Genomic DNA, 23,599 nt, shown 5'->3' with positions numbered 1-23,599 from the left:
ACATATGTATATATAATATTATATATATATACATACACATATTATATATATATATACATATACATATATATACACATGTACATACATATATACACATACATATATACATATACGTACATATATACATATACATATATTTACACGTATATATATACATATACATACATATATACATATATATACGTATATATATACATACATATACACATATACATACACATTTACATATATATATATACACATATACATACACATTTACATATATATATACATACACATACATACATATATATATATATATATATATATATATATATTTATATATATATTTATATATATATATATATATATATATATATATATATATATATATATATATATATATATATATATGGGTGAAAAAGGAAACGGAAGCAATTGTAGACAGGCAAGGAAGAGGATAATAAAAAAAGAGAAAAGAAAAGAAAGCCGCCAGTGTTTGAGAAAAGATAACTGAAAAGATGTGGCGGCGATAACGCTGCCCTCAGCAAAAACAAGCCAGATGAACATCAGTGAGTCGCGCGCCGCACCGCTCGACGTCAATTACGAGAGGCCGTGGATGAAATATGAATGACGCGCACCCTGAGAATCTCTCGGCAGATGTAAGCCGTCCACTCTTCTTTCAGAGAGTTGCCCTTGGTGTTCTTGATCAGATCCGTCACCGAACCGGCGCCGCAGAACTCCATGACCAGCTGAGAACAAAACAAAAACACAAGAACGTTACCTAATTCATCAAGTATCAAATTCTTAGTAGGTCCCAAAATCAAAAGCTCCTCAAAAGGACAAAAACTGTGCTGTTTTTTTTTCCCCCAGCGAGATCAGCGTCACATTTTTGCCAGCATTAGCGGCTGGCTCAAGGGTTGCGTTGTTTACACACAAGAGCTAATCCGTGTGGTGTACCGTAGGGACACTGTGTGAAAGAACAACTTAACGCATTTTCTTCCTGGAGACGTCGTGTCCCAATTCGGCCCCGGCCGAGAAAAGAAATCATTTGCTCAAGTCAATGACTTCTCTTGTTGAAGAATAGTAAATAGTTTTAGTTTCTTGACTTCATTGCTTTCATGATACCATAGCAGATCAGAATTTTCATTGTCTTTTAAGCACATATGTTAACCAAGCTTCATTATTTTTGAAAATCATCTCAGGACAATATTTGAGTAGCAAAAGCGCACCCATAGCTGATCGTCGATCCCCGGTGGGTTCTTCTTGATGAAGGCGCCATAGTAGGTAGCGATGTTACGATGGTGGCTGTACTTTTTAAGCATGTTTATTTCTGCTTTGATCTCTTCTTCCTCATCCTAAAATACACAAAAAAAACACATGGAGGGTAAAAAAAAGAACATTTTGTAGCAGCCAACAACACAACTTAGAGTGACTTTCAACTAAATGTCTGCCACTGAAATCCATGCTGGCAATGAGTAGCGTTTTTTGACTATAAATAAAGCTGAGATCCAAATGTCTTGCTTTACAGACAAGCCTGAGACCGAACTGCTGGCCTAAAACCGGCAGATAATATTACCATGGTGATTGGCCTGTCCTCGTTTTCTTCGCTGCTACTGACTCATCGCTCTTAATGAGATGACACGGTGGTGGGAGATGACGGTTAATGTGAGAGTGTGTGTGGGTGCGAGTGTGTTTCTTACGCCAGTGACATCCATGACCTTGATGGCCGCCAGCTGTCCTGTTTTAACATGGCGACCCTGGAGAAAAGACGAAAACAAAAAAAATTAATGACATGTCAGAAGGTTTAGCTTTTGAAATGGAAATGGAATATTCTGACTATTCAAATTACAATTTTTTTCGAATAAAGAAAGTTGTTTTGGGAGAAACTCAATGTATTTTAAAGTAGTTGTAACAGTACAGAAAATACAAATTCAGTTCAGAACCTATTTGAAAGCATGAATTCAGTATTGTTGGATTATATACGTTGCGTGCTACTAGGTCAACAGGACGCCCGAGTTATGACGATTCTGATCCGACCGCTCAGTCAGTTAGAAAATGCCTGGAAGAACTGGGCCAGGAGCCTCATCAAACGCTCTTATAACCAAACAAGGACAAGACTGTGATCCAGGAGGAATTGCTCTATAGCAGATGGTATGGTGGGGGTCTGACTCCAATGCACCCCTTGAGGGCTTTCACCCAAGGGTCACTGTGATAACGGGCCAATGCAGAGTGGGCTGCCCCAGTTAAACAGCAGTGGGTTGTTCTGATACTTTGCCATTCATTCATAAAAACAGGCTATTGTACTTGAATGTTAAATGGAAAAAGTGAAATATTTTCTTTATCTTTCCACAAAAATTTAAATTTCAGTCAGCCTTTTTCTCTCTGCCCTTCTTTTTTTTTTTACATGAAGCATTATTGTCATCCTGGAATTCAAGTACAAAACTCTTTCAATCATATCGCCTATTTGTGCTGTCTGCCCGCATAACAAAGCAATAACTTTGTAATCAATATCTTTCTTGCTTCTGTACAATTGGGATTTGGAAACATTTTGAATTTAGGACTTCAAAAGTCAGGCTGTCAATTTGAAAAGGTAAAAAAAAAACTTCTATAGACAGCGGATAATATTTTAGAAATGAATAGGATGACAATCGAGCGGCGAATACAGTGGGCAGGATGTTTGACGGACTGCGTTCTCACGCTAAAAGAATCTGAAAGAGGAAAATCTGAGCAGGAATTGCTCATTAGGATCAGACTGCCCCAATTCCAAGGGCACAAGGGCTGTCTTTGTTGGTGGCCGACAAAGAGAATTGCGTCCGCTTAGAGGCCAGTTTTTACTGACTTGTACTGGACATTGACCAGACAAACCAAAAATATAAATTCTTTTGAATAAAGACATGACCATTTAATCTAGTCATAACATGAATATTTTGGGTAAACATTGAAAAACAAGTTGGCATTCTATAAAAATGGGCACATTTTTATGAACAATATTTGGTCTTATTCTTATACAAACAATAAATACACATGCATTATTTCTTGTTTTTTCTGTTCATCCTCTTCATATCGTATATGTTAGCTGCTTTCCAAAGTATAACATGTTTTTTGTGAAATATACAAAGTATTAATATTATTCTAGCTCATGAATTGCTGTAAATATTCAATTCAGAATCCTTTTTTTTGCATAAATAATCAATCATCTTTCTGTATCCCAATTTTCTGTGCTTATTCTTTTCTCCCAGTTTCATTTATATATAAACACCACAACATGACCAACCACAAAGGGAATCTTTTTTCCCTGTCAAAGTAAAACTGTGCTTTCAGAGCTATCAATCTGTGTGTCCAACCAGAAAAAATAATGTTATGAATGTTTTTTCCCCTTAAAATAATTTCCACTCTTCCGTGAACCAAATAGTACTTTTGCGGATGTGGCAGACAAGTTGTGCTCTATTGAAATTATAGTGCCATGTTTTTGCAAACAAAAACAATTTAGTCTTCAAAAAAAAACTAACAATCGACACTCTAAATCCAGAAATTTGTAGGGAAAGAGCAGAGCAAAGCACTCATCCGCAAAGCTGCCTATACTCATAAATCCCATTTTAAGAGTTCACACACACACACACACACACACACAAACACACACAAAAAGATAAAGAATGTCAATGTGTTGAATCCTGTGAGAAAAACTCAGCGTCTGTATCCATCCAAATCTTTGGCATCGACATGTCCTCTGCATGACCTTGAGACCTGCGAAATAACATGTCGCACGCAAATGATCTGCTGCCAGGGTTGCCTGGCTTGAAACGCACATCACTTGATGCCAGATGGAACAAGAATGATACTTGCTGGGGCCGATCTTAATATGGTTTAGCGCCAAGTTACCACCTTTCATAGATATAGTAGAAACCAATTTTTTTATAGTTTGGCTGGCTCTGACTTCAGGTGTGACTTATTGTTTTCAGTTGAGAAGTGATACTTGATAAATGAATTAGGTTTTGAGTTGGAGTCAGATAGGGACAAAGTCAATCAACATATAATGTGTTGTTAAGGTTAGTTATGTGAATAAGTGTTAATATTTTTTCTTAGTTTCTGCTGCCGTCAAATTCTCTCCAAAATAAGAATTATACATGAACTTTTTACTCCTTTTGCATTATTCGGCGGGCGTAATTTAAATTATGGTGGGATTTATAGTCAGAAAAATACGGTAAATAAATAAATGGTGTGTGCAGAATGTAGGATATACTCAGCTCTTGTATTGAATTACATTAGATTGTGTTGCTTAATAAAGGCATATAATGGAAAAATGGTAGCATGCAGTATTAATATTGGCCATCTCTCGTCCCACTGCAAAGAGCTTTGAGGCTCGTCCCCATCCTCCACCCGTTTGTGACTCTCTGACCTAAATCTGCAGTTTTTCCCTCTCGCTCTTATCCCACTGATTCTCTCTCATTATCCAACCCTCTTAACCCCTCTTTATGCCTTTGATTATCGCTTGCTTCCATTCCTCTAAATGCCTCGCTCATATTTCCAGCCGTTCTTTTTGTGTCGCAGCTCAGAGGCGACGTCTCGGCCGGACGCTAAAGCCTACGAAAACAACCGTGGGCTCAGAGCTGTCCATCTCCGATTGGGACTAGAACTTGTGTGTGGACGAGCAAAACAAAAACACACACACACACACATCTGTTTCACTCCTCCGGCATCAGCGTCATCAACTTCACCACAGTCACAACAGTCTGTCCAATTCTCCCTTCATTGTTAATCAAACACATTGAGAGAAAAACATGTCACTCCCACATGATGACCAAAAGCAATGCAGAGGCTTGGCAGGCCAGGTGTATTAGTGTGATAACGCAACCAATTGGAAATGTGGGTTCCGCTTGGATGACTGCGCTTGGGAAGCAGACAACCAACTGATAGCAAACTGATATTCAATCAGCCTCCGGGCGGCGGCATCATAGGAGAGTCAATACTGCAGGAGTTCAAGTATAAATAGAGGTACTAAGCGGACATGCCTCAACCGCCATTTGTCTCGAGATGGCGTTAAGGTGACTGTCAACCATTTTGTCTGTACCATAAGTAATTTAAAGCAAAATGACTGACTTACCTTTTTTTGGGCATGGCTTATTGGGACATTTTTGTGTGGCTAGTCATGGTGGAAATGGCTACCAATTTTCATTTGCATTATTTTTATTAGTAGGTATAGGATCGGAATCAGATCAGCAAAATATATCACAACAAAATTGGATCAAATATAAAATTGAACAGTATAGGATATCCCTAAATAGAACCAATGTGGCTTTTTGAGACTTTTTTGTGGGTCTACTCATGACAGACACTGTACGGACCAGGTTTCACGTTGCCAAGTCAACCTGACTTTTTTGTGTGTGTATCTGTGTTTTAAAGGTTACTATGGAGCCAAAATGGGTACATTGAACCAAAATGCATGTCTTTTCAACCATAGCTTCTATCTTAACTTTTTTTCAGATTCTACACATGATAAACATGGGTATCAAGTATCACGTTGCCAGGGCAAACTGACTTTTAAAACTGCCAATTAAGAAAAAACATGCAATGACTGGTATTCAGCCATAATAGTTACTTTCAACCAAAATAGCTGACACCCTCTTTCTTGCTTACACATAATAAGCATGCATACCAAATCTTGTGTTACTGGATCATAGATGACTTTTCACAATATTCTTGCAAACCGCCGAATATACAGAATTATTTCCCCTCTAACTGCTTACTGTATAGACGTAAATGATTAAAAGTGGTAGTACAAGCATGTGTATGAGTGCGTGTGGGTATCATGGGATGCATAAGATGAACTCCAGCGTGTGCACGTGATGATTCACTTTTACGAGGACTCCTGCTATATGGGGAGGTTGAGGATAATATGGGCGCACACACACACTCATATTCATGCTGGAGGCAATGGAATGAAGGATTTCTTCATCATTCCCAGCTTGCAGCTCGACTTCAGTGGGACTGGGATGCCTGCCACTGCCTTAATATAACCTGCTGCTGGATATCAGTGCGTGTATGTGTGTGTTTTCATTGTTGGTGTGCACGACTGTTTGTGCCCTTGCCAAGTCAATTACACACACACACACACACACACACACACACACACACACACACACACACACACACACACACACACAAGCACTATCAGCAGGACACATTTACAATGCAGGACACTTCCTGTGGTATCTTAGCAACAGTGTTGGCTGGGCATGAAACTTAAGGACACACACACATAAAGAGGAAAGCGGGTGAGTATTTTGCATGAGAGATCACTGTCCTGAACCCTGACATGGTTCTAGAATGCGGCAAGGTGAGGCGGCGGACAGGAAGGAAGGAGCAACAGGAAGAAGCACAAGAAGTGATTTTTGAATGACAGGAAACTTTTACTTGTTTATTTCCTTCCTGGCTTGTTACTCTCAAACACTCACAACAAAACACAATCAACCAGATCTGCCTTCAAAATAGAGAGTTTTTGTATGACCCACATAGTAATACAGATCAACAACTGTCCTACGTTTTAATGTTATTTCATGACATCAATTCATTGTCTAATATTGACAGTGATACATGAAGCAGATTTGCTCAAAAAAGGTTTTTGGGTACACAGTCGATTGGTCGCCGGTCTTTTGGTCGCCGATCTTTTAGTCGCCCGGAAGGTAAGTGATAATTACCATTTAAATTGTTGCTCAAATTCCCTAAATACAAACTGCGAATTACTATTTAGTCATACTTAATGCCCTAGTAATTATTAGGCTAAAGAAAAGCTCCAAATTTTCCGGACTTGTATTGTTTTTTGTTGGAGAACTTGTTAAGACCCTGACTGATGTAGCTTCTTAAAGGGACAACGCATGTACATACAAACTCTTATACACTCACACGTCGGCTCAGTGAAACTGCTCATGGCCGTTGTTGGCTTTTATTGATGTGTAGACAGTGTTGTTTTACCTTGTTTTGTCGTTGGTCTTTTGGTCGCCGGTCTTTTGGTCGCCCGTTGTCGCGGTCCGGGCGACCAAAAGACCGCGACCAAAAGACGGTGACCAAAAGACCAGCGACCAATCGACCGCACACAGGTTTTTGCATTGCCCGCATAGTAACTTTGGAATATTATCGCGTACAACACTGAAACACCCCAAAAATAAAATGACGATTTTCATGCTGTTGTAACTACTTTGATCTTATTTCATAAATGAACTGGTCTGCTACTGACGGTGATAGCTGTCCAATCCCTTTGGACTGGGAGGCTGCTAGACATCCCACATGTCCCAGTTTAAAAGAATAATGACTATCACTGTGATTGAATGAATTGAAATTTCAATCTTCACATCTGTGCTTCTTTTAAATGATCGTCTTGAAAAAGGATAACCATGAATGAACACGCACGCTCGCAAAACTTGCGGAAATTCTTTGTCAAGAAGAGGAAGTGGGTTACACCCTAATCCTAATCCTAATCCAGGCCATCCTGGTAATCCGTGCATACAAACACAAACACAAGGCCAAATTTACTGAAGGGAGCAGAACTAAGGTAACTAAGATTTATAATGAGTGAGCCAAACGGAGATTGCTGCCAGAAAAGAATATTGTTATTTTATCACATTCTAAAAAAAATATGTTTTGCTGTGCATTTCGTGATGACACATTTATTTTTTGACCTTTTCTTTCCTGTAATCCCAAAAGAGGAAGTAGATCTCTATCCGATTTTTAGACAGGAAAACAAGCCAAAACTCATCAAAGCGTAACCGAGAAGTGACAGCAATGTTTCAGCCTTCACCCCCGGGCGTCAATAGTGAACTCTGTTGACCTTCACTCCCATCATGCTCGGCAGCAGGTGCTGGGAATTACAGCCACTTTCAACAAAAGAATGGCCCAAAAACACTGTTCTGCCTGGCGGAACGCAAAGAAATAAGGGAGCAATCAAACTCCTTGCCGCAGTTTAAAGACACCTGCAATCTTCCCTGCAACACACACGCGTAGCCGCTAAACACACACTGCTGTGGAATCAGTGAGGCAGTAAATAAAAGTGACAAAAGCCTCCATTCCAATCTAATACTGCCAAGGAAACACAAGAGTTGGCCTCGGGCGGCTCACAAGAGTGAGAAGAAAGGAGATACGTTCAAAAAGGGGAGCTCAGAGAATATAAACGATGAGAAAAGAGTGAAGAAAGGGATTGTTCGGAGGTTTTTTTTTGGTGATGGCTAAAGGTGAGGGAGGGCGGACGACGGGGCAATCGGCATGTGTTGATTGTGTTATCCACTAAAGCCTCCTGAAACTGTAATCCGTCACCGGGCCGTGATGCGCACTCGTCCGAGAAGAAAATGAGCGAGGAAGCGGTTGCACGATTGTTCAACAAAACACACTAAAAAGAGATCTTGGCAAAAGATTTAGTGCATTCAGTTTATTAGAAGTAAAGATGGTAGAAATGTGAGAAGTAAAGCAGGTAGAAATGTGAAAAAGAAACAAACATGGCCAAGAACATGATATAGTCGAGAACAAGTGAGGGATGAAGTATATTTGAGTCGCATAGAGGTAACCGCACTATAGAATTTTACAATTTTGATGTTCTATAGCACATGTGTCAAAGTGGCGGCCCGGGGGCCAAATCAGGCCCGCCGCATCATTTTATGTGGCCCGGGAAAGTAAATCATGAGTGCTGACTTTCTGTTTTAGGATCAAATTAAAATGAAGAGTATAGATGTATCTTAAATGTCCTGATTTTACCCCTTTTAAATCAATAATTGTAATTTTTTTAATCATTTTTTTCTCTGTTTTTAGTTAAAAAAATATTTTGTAAAATCTAAAAATATATTTTTAAAAAAGCTAAAATAAACATTGTTTTAGATCTATAAAAACTCAATATTCAGGGATTTTAATCCAGTTCTTTTAATCCATTTATAAAAAGTCTATCTAAGTTTATCTAAAATGGTCCGGCCCACATGAAATCGAGTTGATGTTAACGCAGCCCGCGAACCAACCCGAGTCTGACACCCCTGTTCTATAGAATAATATTGGATGGTTGATCCTTTGTTTACATCCTTACATGGGGCAGCAAAACAGAGGTGTCGAAAAAAAACCCAAGTATTTTTCACTACCTGGTTTAAACCACTACAACCCAACAAAAACATAAATATCCCATTGAGATGGATTTGTTCAAATTTAAAAAAGCAAATAACAGTTGGATATGTTTTAAATATTTCTTTCTCTACCAAAGAAGAAAAATTTGCTCAAGACAAACGTAGTGAAGAACCTAGTCAATGATCATGTTGCACAATCGCTGCCAGTCCTCCCTGTCAAAACGAATTCTATCACCGTCAATGGACGCCATGATACTACATACTACATCAATGACTTGCTAATTCATTTACACAGATTAGGTCACAAGTGTGCTCCCTTTCTAATTCACTCACTTAGCAAGTGACCCATCCACTTATCCACTCATCCACCACTTGGAACCCACCTGCCTGATTTCTTCTCCACCCACGCCTACCGCGACAGAAAAATGAGAAGAAAGAGGAAGGAAGACAAGGGTGGCGGCGAGCGAGCAGAGCGGGGTGGGTGGATTTAACGGGCTGGCGTCACGCTCCTGTGCCACTGGAGAAGGCGGAGATGTATGCTAAGTGTATATTGGATGGGAAAATGGAACGGATAAGAGATATATGGCAACAAAAAGAAACAATAGTAGTTAGGGTTGAGCAATCTGGCCCCCAAAATGATTTTTCAATATTTTTTAATTGATTATAGTTCCCTTTTTTTAACATCTTGATATATTTTTTGTTGAACCGGTTATTTTAACAATTCAATAATTAAAATACACTATTTGAAAACAGAATGTACTTTTTCGTGCACAACTTGGTCACTGTGAGCCAGTGTGGCGCTTTACAGGCACACACTGACATTAACACAGAGTAGTAGAAGTGCCAATACAGTTTATCCAATATAGTGATGTAAAGCTCACAGATGCTTTGGTGTTAGTCCTGTTTTCAAAGTTAAATAACAGGACAATTCATAAAAAGAGTATTCCATTAGGTATTATTAGGTATATGAGGGCTATAGGGAACAAAGTGGGTTTTTTATATATATTTTAATGCACAACAAGTGTCATTTTGTTAGTTTCGTTTTGATTAACCTCAATTATTATGTGATAAATGGCTTGAAAACCTTTACGGCTGTACTATTTTATAAGCTCTGTAGTCAGGCTCCATTTCCACCATGTGTGCTCAATTAAACATCTCATGGCTAATTACCGAAATGGACGTCAAGTTTTTCTCCATCTTAAATCTCGATCAAAAAATCACTCAGGCTTAGGTGAAAGCTATCCAGAATTGAAGTAACAGTAGTAAATCAAGGCTGTTTACAGTGAACAATTTCAATTTAAAAGTATGACAAACAAGGTATCACAGTGCATTTTGGGTAAGTATGGCGTGAGGCCTCGGGTTAAGTCAGAGACAGCGAGGATGTCCGTTAATGAATGTGCTGCCAGGTGCTCGTGTGCGTGCGTGTCGCAACAGAATGGGCACATCTGCTGTTCCCACGGTAACAAGCGGCATCCGCCTCGGTCACGGTTCAGGGAGCTCGTCCGTGAGGACACCGGAGATTGAAGTGTGTGTTCATGCATATGTGAACGCGTGAAAAAAATGGCAGTAACGCGACAGCATAGTGGGGGAAAATAACACGGTGTCACTAGACATCAAGAGGCGGACGGGTCCAATTGTTGTCAACAGTACTTTTTTTGCTCACGATCCCAATGGTGATCATGAAAGCATCCAATTACCAAGTGCTATTTATGGATGTTTTTCTATGCAAGTACGGATGTACTCTCTTGCATAGGAGGTGCAGTAACACATTAGTTGCTCATTACTGCTACATAAACGTCTTGCTATTATCACAATCAGAATCATTGTATTGGTTAAGTGCCATTGGTTAAGAAGCACATGTGAAATGTGTCTTCACCGGGTTAGGGTTAATGTAATTTTTGGGTTAGGGGTTAGTGTTAGGGTTAATGTCATTTTAGGGTTAGTGTTAGGGTTAATGTCATTTTAGGGTTAGTGTTAGGGTTAATGTCATTTTAGGGTTAGTGTTAGGGTTAATGTCATTTTAGGGTTAGTGTTAGGGTTAATATCATTTTAGGGTTTGTGTTAGGGTTAATATCATTTTAGGGTTAGTGTTAGGGTTAATGTCATTTTAGGGTTAGGGTTAGTGTTAGGGTTAACGTCATTTTAGGGTTAGTGTTAGGGTTAATGTCATTTGAGGGTTAGGGTTAATGTCATTTAGGGTAAGGGTTAATGTCATCTTAGGGTTAGGGTTAATGTCATTTTAGGGTTAGAGGTTAGTGTTAGGGTTAATGTCATTTTAGGGTTAGTATTAGGGTTAACGTCATTTTAGGGTTAGTGTTAGGGTTAATGTCATTTGAGGGTTAGGGTTAATGTCATTTTAGGGTAAGGGTTAATGTCATTTTAGGGTTAATGTCATTTTAGGGTTAATGTCATTTTAGGGTTAGGGTTGGAGGTTAGTGTTAGGGTTAATGTCATTTTAGGGTTAGGGTTAATGCCAATTTTGGGTTAGGGTTAGTGGTTAGTGTTAGGGTTAATGTCATTTTAGGGTTAGGGGTTAGTGTTAGGGTTAATGTCGTTTTAGGGTTAGGGGTTAGTGTTAGGGTTAATGTCATTTTAGGGTTAGGGGTTAGGAGTTAGGGTTAATGTCATTTTAGGGTTAGGGCTAGGGCTACATTTATTAGGGCATGTGACTGTTTTTGGTCATTTCACTGAAAAAAGATAATTAAGTGCATTAATTAAATAAAAAGCAGACACCCATTTATGTGAACATCACATCAGTCATGAACACATTTTGTCTCATGTAGGCGACAACATAAACATTTAAAGTGGCCTACATGGCCCAAAAGGATTACTATGTTCAAGTGCACATATAGATAGACGCCAAGTTCCAATTATAATTACTTGTTCATCTTCCATTTTGCTTATCGTCACAAGGGCCAAAGGGCAATGATAATCATATTATTTTGTCATTAGTAAACTCTAGTTACAAACTCTCTAAAGCACTTTGCACAAAATAAATCAAATGTTTGCATTTAATTTTGCCTGCCACTGACAATGATAGCCCTCCAAGCAATTTAAAATGGGGGGTATTCTCATCCTTTAGTCCCATTGACAGCACTAGACACGTGACAACGTTACTTCCTTATTTCTATTCCTTGTACAGAACAATTACTTCTTCATGAGTATAACTTCTGCACCACGGTTACTATTTACACTACTGTTACTAGTGTTACTTGCTGACCCACTATTTTACTGCATTTACACGACCTTGACTTCTTTTTCGCATCTACTTATGAGAGCTACCGTAACCTACTGTAATACTTGATGAAAATGACCCACATACAAATAACCTTCCCGGCCTGTTCGCCACTAAGTAGGCACCAAAGAGCTGCTCTTTGTGTGCAAGAGGGAGAGAAAGCAATCTCTGAATATTTAAATAGCAAACCCGGCGCCTCGCCCTAAGAGCCGAGTGAAAGTGTCTACCATCGGGAAGAAAGGGCGGGGGGGAAACGATCTGTTACTGCATGGAGACAAACACGTCAAGAAAAGCGTGTGAAATATGCAAATGACTGGCACGCGAGTGACCGACATGTTTTGGCGCGTAACTAAAGGTGAGCAGGATTTAGCCGTCGGGAAAGATGGCATTCTTCACGCTCGCCAGTTGCTATTAGTCGTGCTCGCCACTTGTCCTTGCGGCCATCAAGAGAGAAAAATGACTTTCCCTGCAGGAATGGCCAAGCTCAGAGCAATTAATCAATTAGCCGATCAATAAGTCGTCTTGCTAGGGGGAGTACAGCTGTGTTTTTCAGACATTGCTATGGCTTCTGTTTTCAAACAGTTAAAGCATTTGGAACTTTTAAAAGTATGCACACTATAACATTGTATTTCTTATATGATGACCACATTATATCTTTCTGGATGAGATATTTTGTAGTTCATTAAACCCTTAAAAATGTAGTTGAATCCTCGTCCTATCATAAGTAATAGTATTTTCTGTTGGCATTTTTTTTCCCTTCAAACTGTTTAAAGTTACATTTCTTAAAACAAAACTCTGCCCTTTATGTCTTGAATATGTTCTTATAAGAATTATTTTGTCAAAAGAAAAAAAGGGGAAGACAATCCTGCCCAAAATACAATTATTTTAAACAAGAGGCTTATTGATAATGTTCTTTAAACAATGGGGAAAGCCAAACTATTTGAAAACCAAATGTGACCATCTACACCCCAAAAAATGTTGAAAGACTACACAAAAATATTCTTCAATAAAATTGATTTTTAAGTTAAATATTCCAAACCAAATTCTCATTACAAAACATTATAAATCTATATTCTCATAATAAAATATGTTAAAAATCTTGACTAATACAACTGACTGATGATTATTGACTACACTTTTGACGAAATAAACTACGCCTCCAGAAAAAGATTCTCTATTTTATTGTTAGAAAATATGTATTTCCGTGCAACTAAATCTATCAATCATCTAATCCCGTCAAATCTGAAAATGTGGTTATTTCACTTTGTTTTATTCTTGTATCTCTTTAGAACTCTTAATACCATTTTATTAGGACACTAGCAGCTCCACTATTGATTCATTTCATTTACGTGTCAACATTTTACCTGGTTCCCTTTTTCGTGTGAACGTATTGACTACGAGCCGTCGCGGGAGAAATTAGACGAGAAAGTACAAGCGGGAGAGGACCAACGGGAGAGCTGAAGATAGAGAAAGCGTTTAATTATTCAACATTACTCGTGTTCTCTATTTATGGGTCCTTTTAGAGCCAGAGGAATCTATCCATCCATTTCTATATGCTAGATATACACACACATTCACACCGTGAGACCCTGCAGGCTGCTCCCTTTTAGAAGCCCTCACAAGGGAGGATTCAACCCCCGAAAAGTGGTGAAAAAGGAAGAAAAACCTGATTACTTATTGATAGCGAGATGAACAGATAGAGCAGGGATGAGGAAGAAAAGCTCAAATGATCTCAGATGAGACGTTTGTGCGCCGAGTGCCGAATGGAATGGAAAGGAGCAGACGTGTTTCTTTTAAGTACACGCGCTTACAGTAGCTGTTATCGCTCACGCGCAGGCAAACACAAAGGCAGCTATAGTCAGCAATTGGTGCATTATAGGCCTGCTGTCACATCAAAACTGTAACTGTGCCTATACGTGTATCTATAGCAATCTTGCAAGGGAAAAAATGATACATTCTCAGAGATATTTCTGCAAATGTAGGACATGGTATGGATCTAAAACTCAGTGAATTGGGAATTTCGGTCTGGGTGAGTATGGGCTAGATCAGATTAACCATGGAATATTTTATATTAATTATTGTTGAGCGGCCTGGCGGATGAGTGGTTAGTTAGCGGGACGGCCTCACAGTTTGGGGTCCTGGGTTCAATTCCAGGTCGGTCCACCCGTGTAGAGTTTGGATGTTCTCCCCAGGCCTACGTGGTACTCCGGTTTCCTCCCACATTCCAAAAGGTGGGTGATTTGAGACTCTAAATTACCCCTAGGTATGGGTGTGAGTCTGCATGGTTGTCCGTCTCCTTATGCCCTGTGATCGGTGCACCACCGATTCAGTATGTACCCCGCCTCTGGCCCGGAGTCAGCTGGGGTAGGCTCCAGCACCCTCCATGACCCTAATAAGGATAAAGCGGTTCAGAAAAATAATGTATGGATGAAAAATATTGTTGAAGGAATGTTACTTTGGAAAAAAGTTCTCTGGAATCATTATTTTTTTGAAGAGTAAACCTTTTTTGAACACAATTGTCTTAAATTGGTATGGCTATCAATGATTATTAAACACAATGTTATATTATTCAATGTTTTCATTTTGCCCAAACAAATTAAAAACAATACAGTCTTACCAACTAAGGACCAATCAAAATGCCCATCCCTAAAAACATCATTTATAATACGAATGTGCTCATTGGATACCACTAATGAGCCGTGGAAAATCAAACTCTTAATTGTAAAAGAACATTCCTCAAAGAATTTCAACCCAATCACAGGCTCTTAGAACAACTTAACATTCTATTGATCTCTACTGGGATAATTAAGTCCACTAATATTTTTTTCCCCACACGCAGTGTCTAAAAATGGTTCAGCGGCTGCACTGGTGCAACACTGAGCTCATGCCCGCCAGACTGAAGGTCAATTCATCTTCTCACACTCTCAGATTGAGCTGCTAACAGGATGATCATCCTTTTTGGGTTTATGGGGGCTGAGACGGATCCTTGTAAGCGTTTTTAAAATAGAATACTTTTTTGCCGCTGTATCGCCTCTCTCTTTATCGCCATGACGAACAGACTCTCTTTGCTCTGGAACTTAGATGTATAAACAGTCACGTGCCAGAAATAGTACAAGGATGACAAATTGGCAATGCTGTAAATCCATTCCATTGCCCGAAAAAGTCTAGCAATAATGTCTTTAATGCTTTAGAGTAGAGATGTTCCAGATCCGATAATGTGATCGGAAATCGGGCCTGATCACGTAATTGTCAAACGATCGGAAGCAGGTTAAAAAGATGGGGGGTTTAGGATGTATTTGTTTTAAAGTATTAACTTGATGTTGTTGACAACCATTCAAACTCACAATCGAAGTCAACCGAATGTACCAACACATCATCAGCAACCGTATAAAACCGACAGTTAAAAAAGAAAACAACATAAAAAAACACATTTGAAACCAAAAACAAATCAGGAAAGCAATCGACATCATATGATATAACCTCCTTAATCATAGTTGGCATTTTGTAACACTTCAACGGGCATCGCACTGCTCCTTCCAGTGTGCGTTTGGCCACCAGGGGCCAGTATAAGGCATAGGCTTTCCACAGTCAAGTCCAATATTGATTCCCTGTGGTGGTTATAGTCAGCAAGGGCATGAGGCAACAGGCTGTTGCCATATCCCCGCTGGGTAATGCATAGGCAGTAAATGAACTGCGACTTTCAAGCACACAGCAGATATGAAGCGCAATGTTGTGACACAGTACCAGCTGAGCTCAGCCACTTCCTGTATCATGCGTGGGCACACACTTCCCCTTTCAGCCTACTCATCAAAGACACACACACAAAAGACATTGTCTTACCTTGTACACTTGGCCATAGGTGCCATTTCCCACCAGCTCCACCAGTTCAAAGATCCCAGCTGGGTCCTAATAAAAAAACAACATAACAATATTTAGTCAGTAGCAGACTTTTCAGGTTTTAAATCACAAGTAAAAAATGTGCTTTGACTTCATGTTTCTTCCTAAAAAAATAATATTAACAGAAGGCTGCAAAAATCTAAGAATGTTTGTTTTTATGCTATGTTTTACATTGAATGTTGAAAAATATTTCATGCAAAAAATGTAAATAAAGATGTGAAATGAAGAAAATCACTATCAAAATAATTAGTTGGGGATTAGTCAGTTTATCATGCATAAATTGGCTAAGGAAACTATAACTGTGATGGGGCCCTTGACAAAGATGTGTTTGACGCCCGCTTTAAGTAGTTCAGGATCCAAGATTCCATTTGGCAGTAATTACTCATTTCTAGTAATATAAAGGCATAGCAAGAAAGAGGAATAAAGTTGAAAGGTGGTCAAAACCATGAGATTAAGTCCACCGACTTTCCACTTTGTCCTTTCCAAGATTATGTGACACAGTCACTGGAATGTAAAAGCCAAAATGTCTTTCACAAGCACATGAAGACATTTCACATTCATACTTAACAACTAGACCACATTTTTAATAAAGATGAAACACTCCCAAGGTTTAAACACACAACCAACATGTTGCCAAGATTCAACACAACAGTATGAGAAACCCAGTGACCCCCCAAAATCACACTTACACCTCCCCCTTCCAATCTGGTGCACGTTGCTACGGCATTCCAACAATAGCTGGTATTCGGCCTCTGCTTCCTACTCAAGTCCATCTAAGGCTCTCAATCACAGCTGTTGTCAAGTTCAACTCAATGGCTGCCACTGACAGCACTAGACGTCCAGTCCATTATGCCCTGGAGGGTGGGCAGCGAATCATCTGTGCCGGCCTGTCCTAGTCGAAATGAACTGTACGTCTGGCACCTTCAATGGCAGCCAATGGCTTTATTAAAAACTATCTTTTTAAACAAATTTAACATTGTTGTAGAATGTTAAGTCTTTAAGACACAGCGATTGGCTAGCCACCAATTCCAGGAGTCCCCTGCCCGGTGTCCATAGTTGGCTGGGATAGGCTCACGCACCCCCGCAAACCTTGCGAGAATAATCAGTACGAAAAATTTGTTAATTAATTAATTTTTGGTCAGGTTTTATTGGGGGGGGAAACTTTTAGATTGAAAATATACTTTTATTTACAAAAGTAATGAAAAGAAATAAAACTGTAATGTTATAAATTATTTTTAACTTTATATAAAAAGCATTACAAAGGCAGGATTGTTGTAGCGGATGTCATTCCATTGCATGTGTGCATGTTTATTTGAAAGATTTCCCGTCCTTCGTCTCTGTAGGTTTGTGTGGGGCTCAGCAAGGCTGTCAAGCTGTCAAGGGCCTTTTTTTTTCTTCTTTTTCCCCTTCCTTTTTCTTCTTTGTCTCCGCTACATGACATCTTGAACACAAAAGGCGAGCCGGTCTCAAGCACATCCTCAAATCGGTCTTGCAGCGAACACCACACAGCGACATTCAGACGAGTGCTAAATGTACGTCAGAGAAAAAAACAGGACGAAGCGAGACGTCCTTTTTTTCTCAGGCCACTTTCTGTTTTAGGGCAAGTCTCACTGCTTTTATTTAAATGCTCAGCTCTTGATTTTCAAATGAATCAACTATTTTGATTATGGATTTGTCATTTAGACACAGTAGCCACCATTGCGTGCAGTCAACAGCCCTGTCAAAATCAGTTTTTTAGCAAACAACAAGGATTTCCAAACCAATGTCAACGCATTCAAAAACCTGAATGTGCTAATGCAGAAAAGAACTCTTCAGAATCCCCAACACTACCTCCACCTTCACCTATTTGTCATTGTGCATTCCCATGGAGTCACATGACCTCAGCAGAGGAATCAGACTGTTGATTAATAGCCTTAATTAGAGGAAGGGCAACAGAACAAATTGAATGCCCAGAGAGAAAACTGAAGAAATTGGACGAATGGTAAACCACGATGAAACTTCAAAATGTAATGTGGGACCATCACAAATTTTAGGATTTTTTAAAAAAAAACAACAACATGATTTCAATGTTTCGTTTGAATGACAGACATCAAAACAATTCAAAATGTAACTTTTTTGGTATTAAAAAAAAAGTCTGAAAATCACCAAATTTGAAAATTGACTGCAAACCAACTCTTTGTCTGCCATTACCAGTCGTCGATAAATCGACGCCGTGGAAGTCTCTAAAAATATCTTTTGCCAATCCACTCAACAATTTATGTAAGAAAACCTCTACATTCACTAAGAAACACCAGAAGAGGAAGATTTTCGATAAAATATCAACTCATTTGCTGCCACGAATAGCAGTTTTCTATTAAAAAATCTTAAAGGGAATAATTAAACTTAAAGGGAAAATTAAAATACACCTGAATTGAACAGGGATTTTTTGAGGACTCAAAAAAAAAAAAAAATACATTGACCTACTAAAAAATATGAGGCATAAGATGCAACCGCCGCCACAGTGCTTGAACTTTCTTCTTTTTGCTCTAAACAGGGGGTATTTGTCCCAGGGAGGCATTAGGGAGAGGCCATTATGAATAATGGCTTTCAGAGTGCAAGCCTGCAGTTCTTGCCAAAGCCACTTTACGTGAGAGTGACTGCGCCTCAACGGACCCTATAATCCCTCCATGTCAACTCTTACCTAACCCAAGGCTCTAAGATTTCATCTGTTCTTACCAAACGGGTCATCAAAACCATTTCATGCAAGGAAAATTTTTTGGGTGTGCCTTTCATGATAGGTCGGCCACTGTGGAGTCAAGTGTTAGGCAATATGTAGTAATTTTACCATTTATTAGACTATAAAACCTCTGGGTGCCTCATGACATAATTTCTGATGCAAGGTTCACGATAAGGCTATACAACAATTATCGATATAGGAGTTGGGAAATCAATCTATATTATAATGGTAATAATAGCGTTCATCAACAAGAGGTTTTCTCAATGGAAAGAGCGTTCATGTTTTTGCACTTTTTCGGGCATTCTGGATATTAAAAAGAGGAGAAACACAAATTCAATTTTCAGGTTTGTTGTGATCGGCGAGAGAAAAAAGGCAATGGCGATAAATTATTGGAAAGTTTATCCTGAACTGTAACCTGTGAAAGTCACAAGAGGTCAAATCATGACTAAGTTTTAACTAAATACATCTTTTTTTAAGCATTATCCCCTCTTTCTCTCTAGATAGTGAATTCCACACAACTGGGGTGGATTAAATTAGAGACCTCAGAGAGGAAGGAGGCTGTCATAGTAGATGGTGGGGGTGTGGGGGGATGCTGGGGTCCAATCTTCACTTAGAACACAAAAGCGATGTAGTGCGAGTGTAAATTCCCAGCACATCCCGCCCACATTTCGCCGCTGCATTATTCATCAGGCACGAGTCGAGTCTTAATCACACATTTACAAGAAATGTGGTGTGATGCACCATTGGTAGGCCTGTAAATGGTCATGTTTTACTGGATGTATCCTGCCGTCAATTGAAGCCAATGAGTTAACATGGATATGTTCATCAGGGTAAGGGAAAGGGAAAACTTTTTGCATCAAACATATTTAATTTTTAAAAGCACCATTTGGGAGGGCTGAAGGTGTCTCCCACTTCATTGTCTTTTTTGTTGGTTACGACACAAAAATGTTATATATACACATATATAAATACATATACATATATATACATATATATACATATACATATATATACATATATATACATACATACACACACACACATATATACACATATATATACCTATATATACACACATATATGTACACATATATATACATATATACACACATATATACATATATACACATATATATACATATATACACATATATATGTGTGTATATGTATGTATGTATGATTATGTGTATATATATATATATATATATATATATATATATATATATATATATATATATATATATATATATACATATATACATACACATATACACATGTATATATACACACACATACATACATATATATATATATACACATATATACATATATACATATATATATATATATATATATACACATATATATATATATATATATATAATGTTCATTAGTATTAAACTAGGCAGCACTAGCTGCGAATCTTGGGGAATTAAACTTCACGTGGGACAAGTCGGCTAACTGGACTGAAATAGGTCATTGAAAATGATGAAAACAAGCAATGCAACCATCCTAGATATCTAACTTGCTCCCATTGTCGGCAAAAGAAATCAAATCCATTTCAACAGACAGACTCAGTTAACATGGATTGAACATTTATCACGGTCAGTGTCAGCAAATGCTGTGTTCATGCTGATAGCAAGTGTTGGAAGAGGGGTTAGAAATAGGTCAAGTGGAGATGGGATGGCCGAGTGAAGAGGAGGGAGGACAGACTTCCATACAGTATATAGACAAATCATGAATAAGCCTTGTGTAAGCCCCCGGGCACTGACGTGGCCCCGTTACCATGGCGTCTGCGGTGCGAGGGGCCGAGGAATGCGGCCGCAGTGGGCAGCGGGCATTGAGTGGGTGACCTGGAAGGGGGGCTTCACTTGACAAGTGTTTGCCTTGAACTACTTTAGACGCTGGTCACATCATCACCTTTACGTGACAGCAATTAACTCATCGTGACAATATTAGCACGCCAGAGCTAATAGGAATGTGCACAAATCACGCTCAGTCACTTGATCAAATGCAATGTACAGAGCCAATATGAGATGAGATTTTTATTAATTGACTGGTCTACAACTAATCAACTTTCAGATTAATCTACAACTATGTTGATGGTTGATGATGAATTTGTTCCTCTTTTTTAACCCTTTTTAGGAAAGTATTTTATTTATTTATTTTCAGTTTCCATTTATTCATTTGCCATTTTGCTTATTTTCACAAGGGTGCTGGAGCTTATCCCAGCCCCCCTAATTGGTTGCCAGCCAATCGGAGGGCACAATGTGACAAACAACCATTCATACTCACATTCACACATAGGCGACAATATAGCGTGTTCAACCAGCCGACCATTGACGTTTTTTGGGGGGATGGAGTACCCGGAAAAAAACCACGCAAGCATGGTTAACTCTAAATGTTGTGATTCCTGTAGTCCTGAATGAAAGTCATGAATACAAATTAGATATTTGAAAAGAACTGTTTTTGCTTTGCAAAAGAATCAGACACTACATAAATTGTGAGAGGCGATTACTCAACTAAGAGCAAAAATAGTCGTTGATTATCCGGTGATGAAAATAATCATTTAGGCAGCCCTAGTTGTCGGTGGTCACATAACAATATTTAACTGTTGTAACTCTCAAGATTGATATATGCGGGTGATAGATGCTACATTAAAAATTGCATAAGGCACACATAAAAATCCCCAAGACATCAAATAGCAAAATCGACTAGTATTGCCGACTGGGTTTTTTGCATCTTTGTGCACAGACATAAAAAGCTCACAACCCCCAAACCAACACAACTAAACCCCCTCCCAACCTTCGGTAGACCCAGCTGACCTACTTCCTGTCTAGTCAGTGGATGACTGTACACTCATCTGACAGTGTGTCTGTGAGTAGGGGGGGCTTGTTGTTATTTGGGTTTTAAAAGCCAGCATATGCATAACAGCCGAGCCAGTAAACGATCATTTTCAAGTCCATTGACGCAGATGGATGTCCAATCTATTTAGACTGGGAGGGTCTAGCAGCGGATGTACAGTCAAAATGGATTGGATGTCACCAATTAGCCTGTGCTTTGAAATGAATGCTCAATTTTTTTTAGGTCAACAATGTCTCTTAATTCATCGACTCTCAAAGCAAGTGCCCACTAATTTGATTCAATTAGTCGTTGATTAGCCATGGCAGTCCTACTTGAGATACGAGTGCAAAATTTAAAACACCCACTCCACCACTATCGCCTTGTATTTATTATAGGAAGGGATTAACGTAATTTCTATTAGCAAATCGTCGCTGCGAGTCCTCCCAGTTAAACTGTATTGGACGTCTAGCGCCGTCAATAGTAGTGAAAGATGGGAATTGCCTACCAGCCGTCTAAATTAATTGGGCATCCATCCTTGTCATGATGAAAGATGACTTGAGTTACGAGCATGAGACATATATTAAAATACAATGAGTGGAATTAGAACAGAGTTAAAAATTAGATTGTGGGAAAATTGCATTTTAGGGTCGTTTATAAACAACAACAACCGGATCACACAAACACGCGCTCACACACACACATACACACACACGCGCGATCACATACACACACACGCGCGATCACACACACACACACACACACACACACACACACACACACACACACAAACACACACGCGATCACACACACACGCGCGATCACACACACACGCGCGATCACACACACACGCGCGATCACACACACACACGCGATCACACGCGATCACACACACACACACGCGCGATCACACACACACACGCGCGATCACACACACACGCGCGATCACACACACACACACACACAAACAAACACACACACTTTAATATTACACTATATTATTTGATCATGGCACCTGCTGTTCGAGTGTAAGGTGCACCCAAGTAGGAAGTAGGACGTAACAGAATGTGGCTCACCCTCAAAGCAGACAGGTCGATTTCATCCAGACTCCGAGCCGGGGAATCACTCGCCATGACGGAAGGACTCGAGTCATACACACCCCAAAAAATATCCTTAAAAAAAAATAAATCTCTTTAATGTCCGACGTAATGCTGGTGATCCTGCCTTTGACAGTCGCCCCGCCGTGTGTGAGTCGCTTCCGGTTAAAGCGAGGGGACAACAGCGGCGGTCGCTTTCCGGTGCATATCGGCGCGACGGAGGCGAGAACGAACCCGGACTTGTGGTCTCGTGGGTCGGCGTTGAATCTGACTGCAAGTCGCCGCCGCCGTGCGCTGTGACAGCCAGCCAGCCGATGAAGAGCGGAAAAGGCGGAGTTTAAAGGGGCGGGGTCTGGCAGCAGGGGGTCTCCCCCTCGATGAGTTCTGGGCACGAAGTCTCCCGAAGTTACTCGTTTTTTTCCGGTCTCTTAAAAAAATACATCATCTATTCCAAGTGTTGATTAAAATACTACTGTAATCTCCGAGTATAAATACCATTAAAAATATTATTGTGTTTAATGAACATTTTTTTTTGCATTTTAAGAATAACATTTTGAAAAGAAAGTGTTTTAAAATGTTGGAAAATAATGACAAAAAAGTAATATTTGAATGGAAGGAATGCTACTAAATTGTTGTTTTACATAATCACTTTAAATATTTTTTACTTTTAAATTGCCAATTGGAGTTTGATAAATGTATATTAAATATATGAAATTTTCATATTTTTAAAATTAAATTA

At 39.2% G+C, this 23,599-nt stretch overlaps 1 protein-coding gene across 23 annotated transcripts in view; it reads right to left on the bottom strand.

Annotated features, from left to right (window-relative positions):
* LOC144089454 (TRAF2 and NCK-interacting protein kinase-like) overlaps positions 1-23,218 on the bottom strand; it is a 42,734-nt gene extending 19,516 nt beyond the window's left edge. For 6 of the 23 annotated variants that reach the window (XM_077620289.1, XM_077620292.1, XM_077620293.1 and 3 more), the window contains exons 1-5: positions 22,840-23,176; positions 16,150-16,215; positions 1,683-1,739; positions 1,212-1,337; positions 621-731 (exon numbers count right to left, since the gene is read on the bottom strand). In XM_077620289.1, coding sequence (XP_077476415.1) covers positions 621-731; positions 1,212-1,337; positions 1,683-1,739; positions 16,150-16,215; positions 22,840-22,896 — 417 coding nt within the window. In that variant the 5' untranslated portion in view covers positions 22,897-23,176. Of the gene's footprint in view, positions 1-620; positions 732-1,211; positions 1,338-1,682; positions 1,740-16,149; positions 16,216-22,839 lie in introns of all 23 variants that reach the window. The other 17 variants (XM_077620297.1, XM_077620298.1, XM_077620310.1 and 14 more) reach the window with 4 other exon arrangements.
* Positions 23,219-23,599: the final 381 nt, after the last annotated feature.

This window comes from Stigmatopora argus, chromosome 15 (genome assembly GCF_051989625.1).
Source record: "Stigmatopora argus isolate UIUO_Sarg chromosome 15, RoL_Sarg_1.0, whole genome shotgun sequence".
Taxonomy (NCBI): Eukaryota; Metazoa; Chordata; class Actinopteri; order Syngnathiformes; family Syngnathidae; genus Stigmatopora; species Stigmatopora argus.
This window is presented reverse-complemented; position numbering and strand designations above follow the sequence as displayed.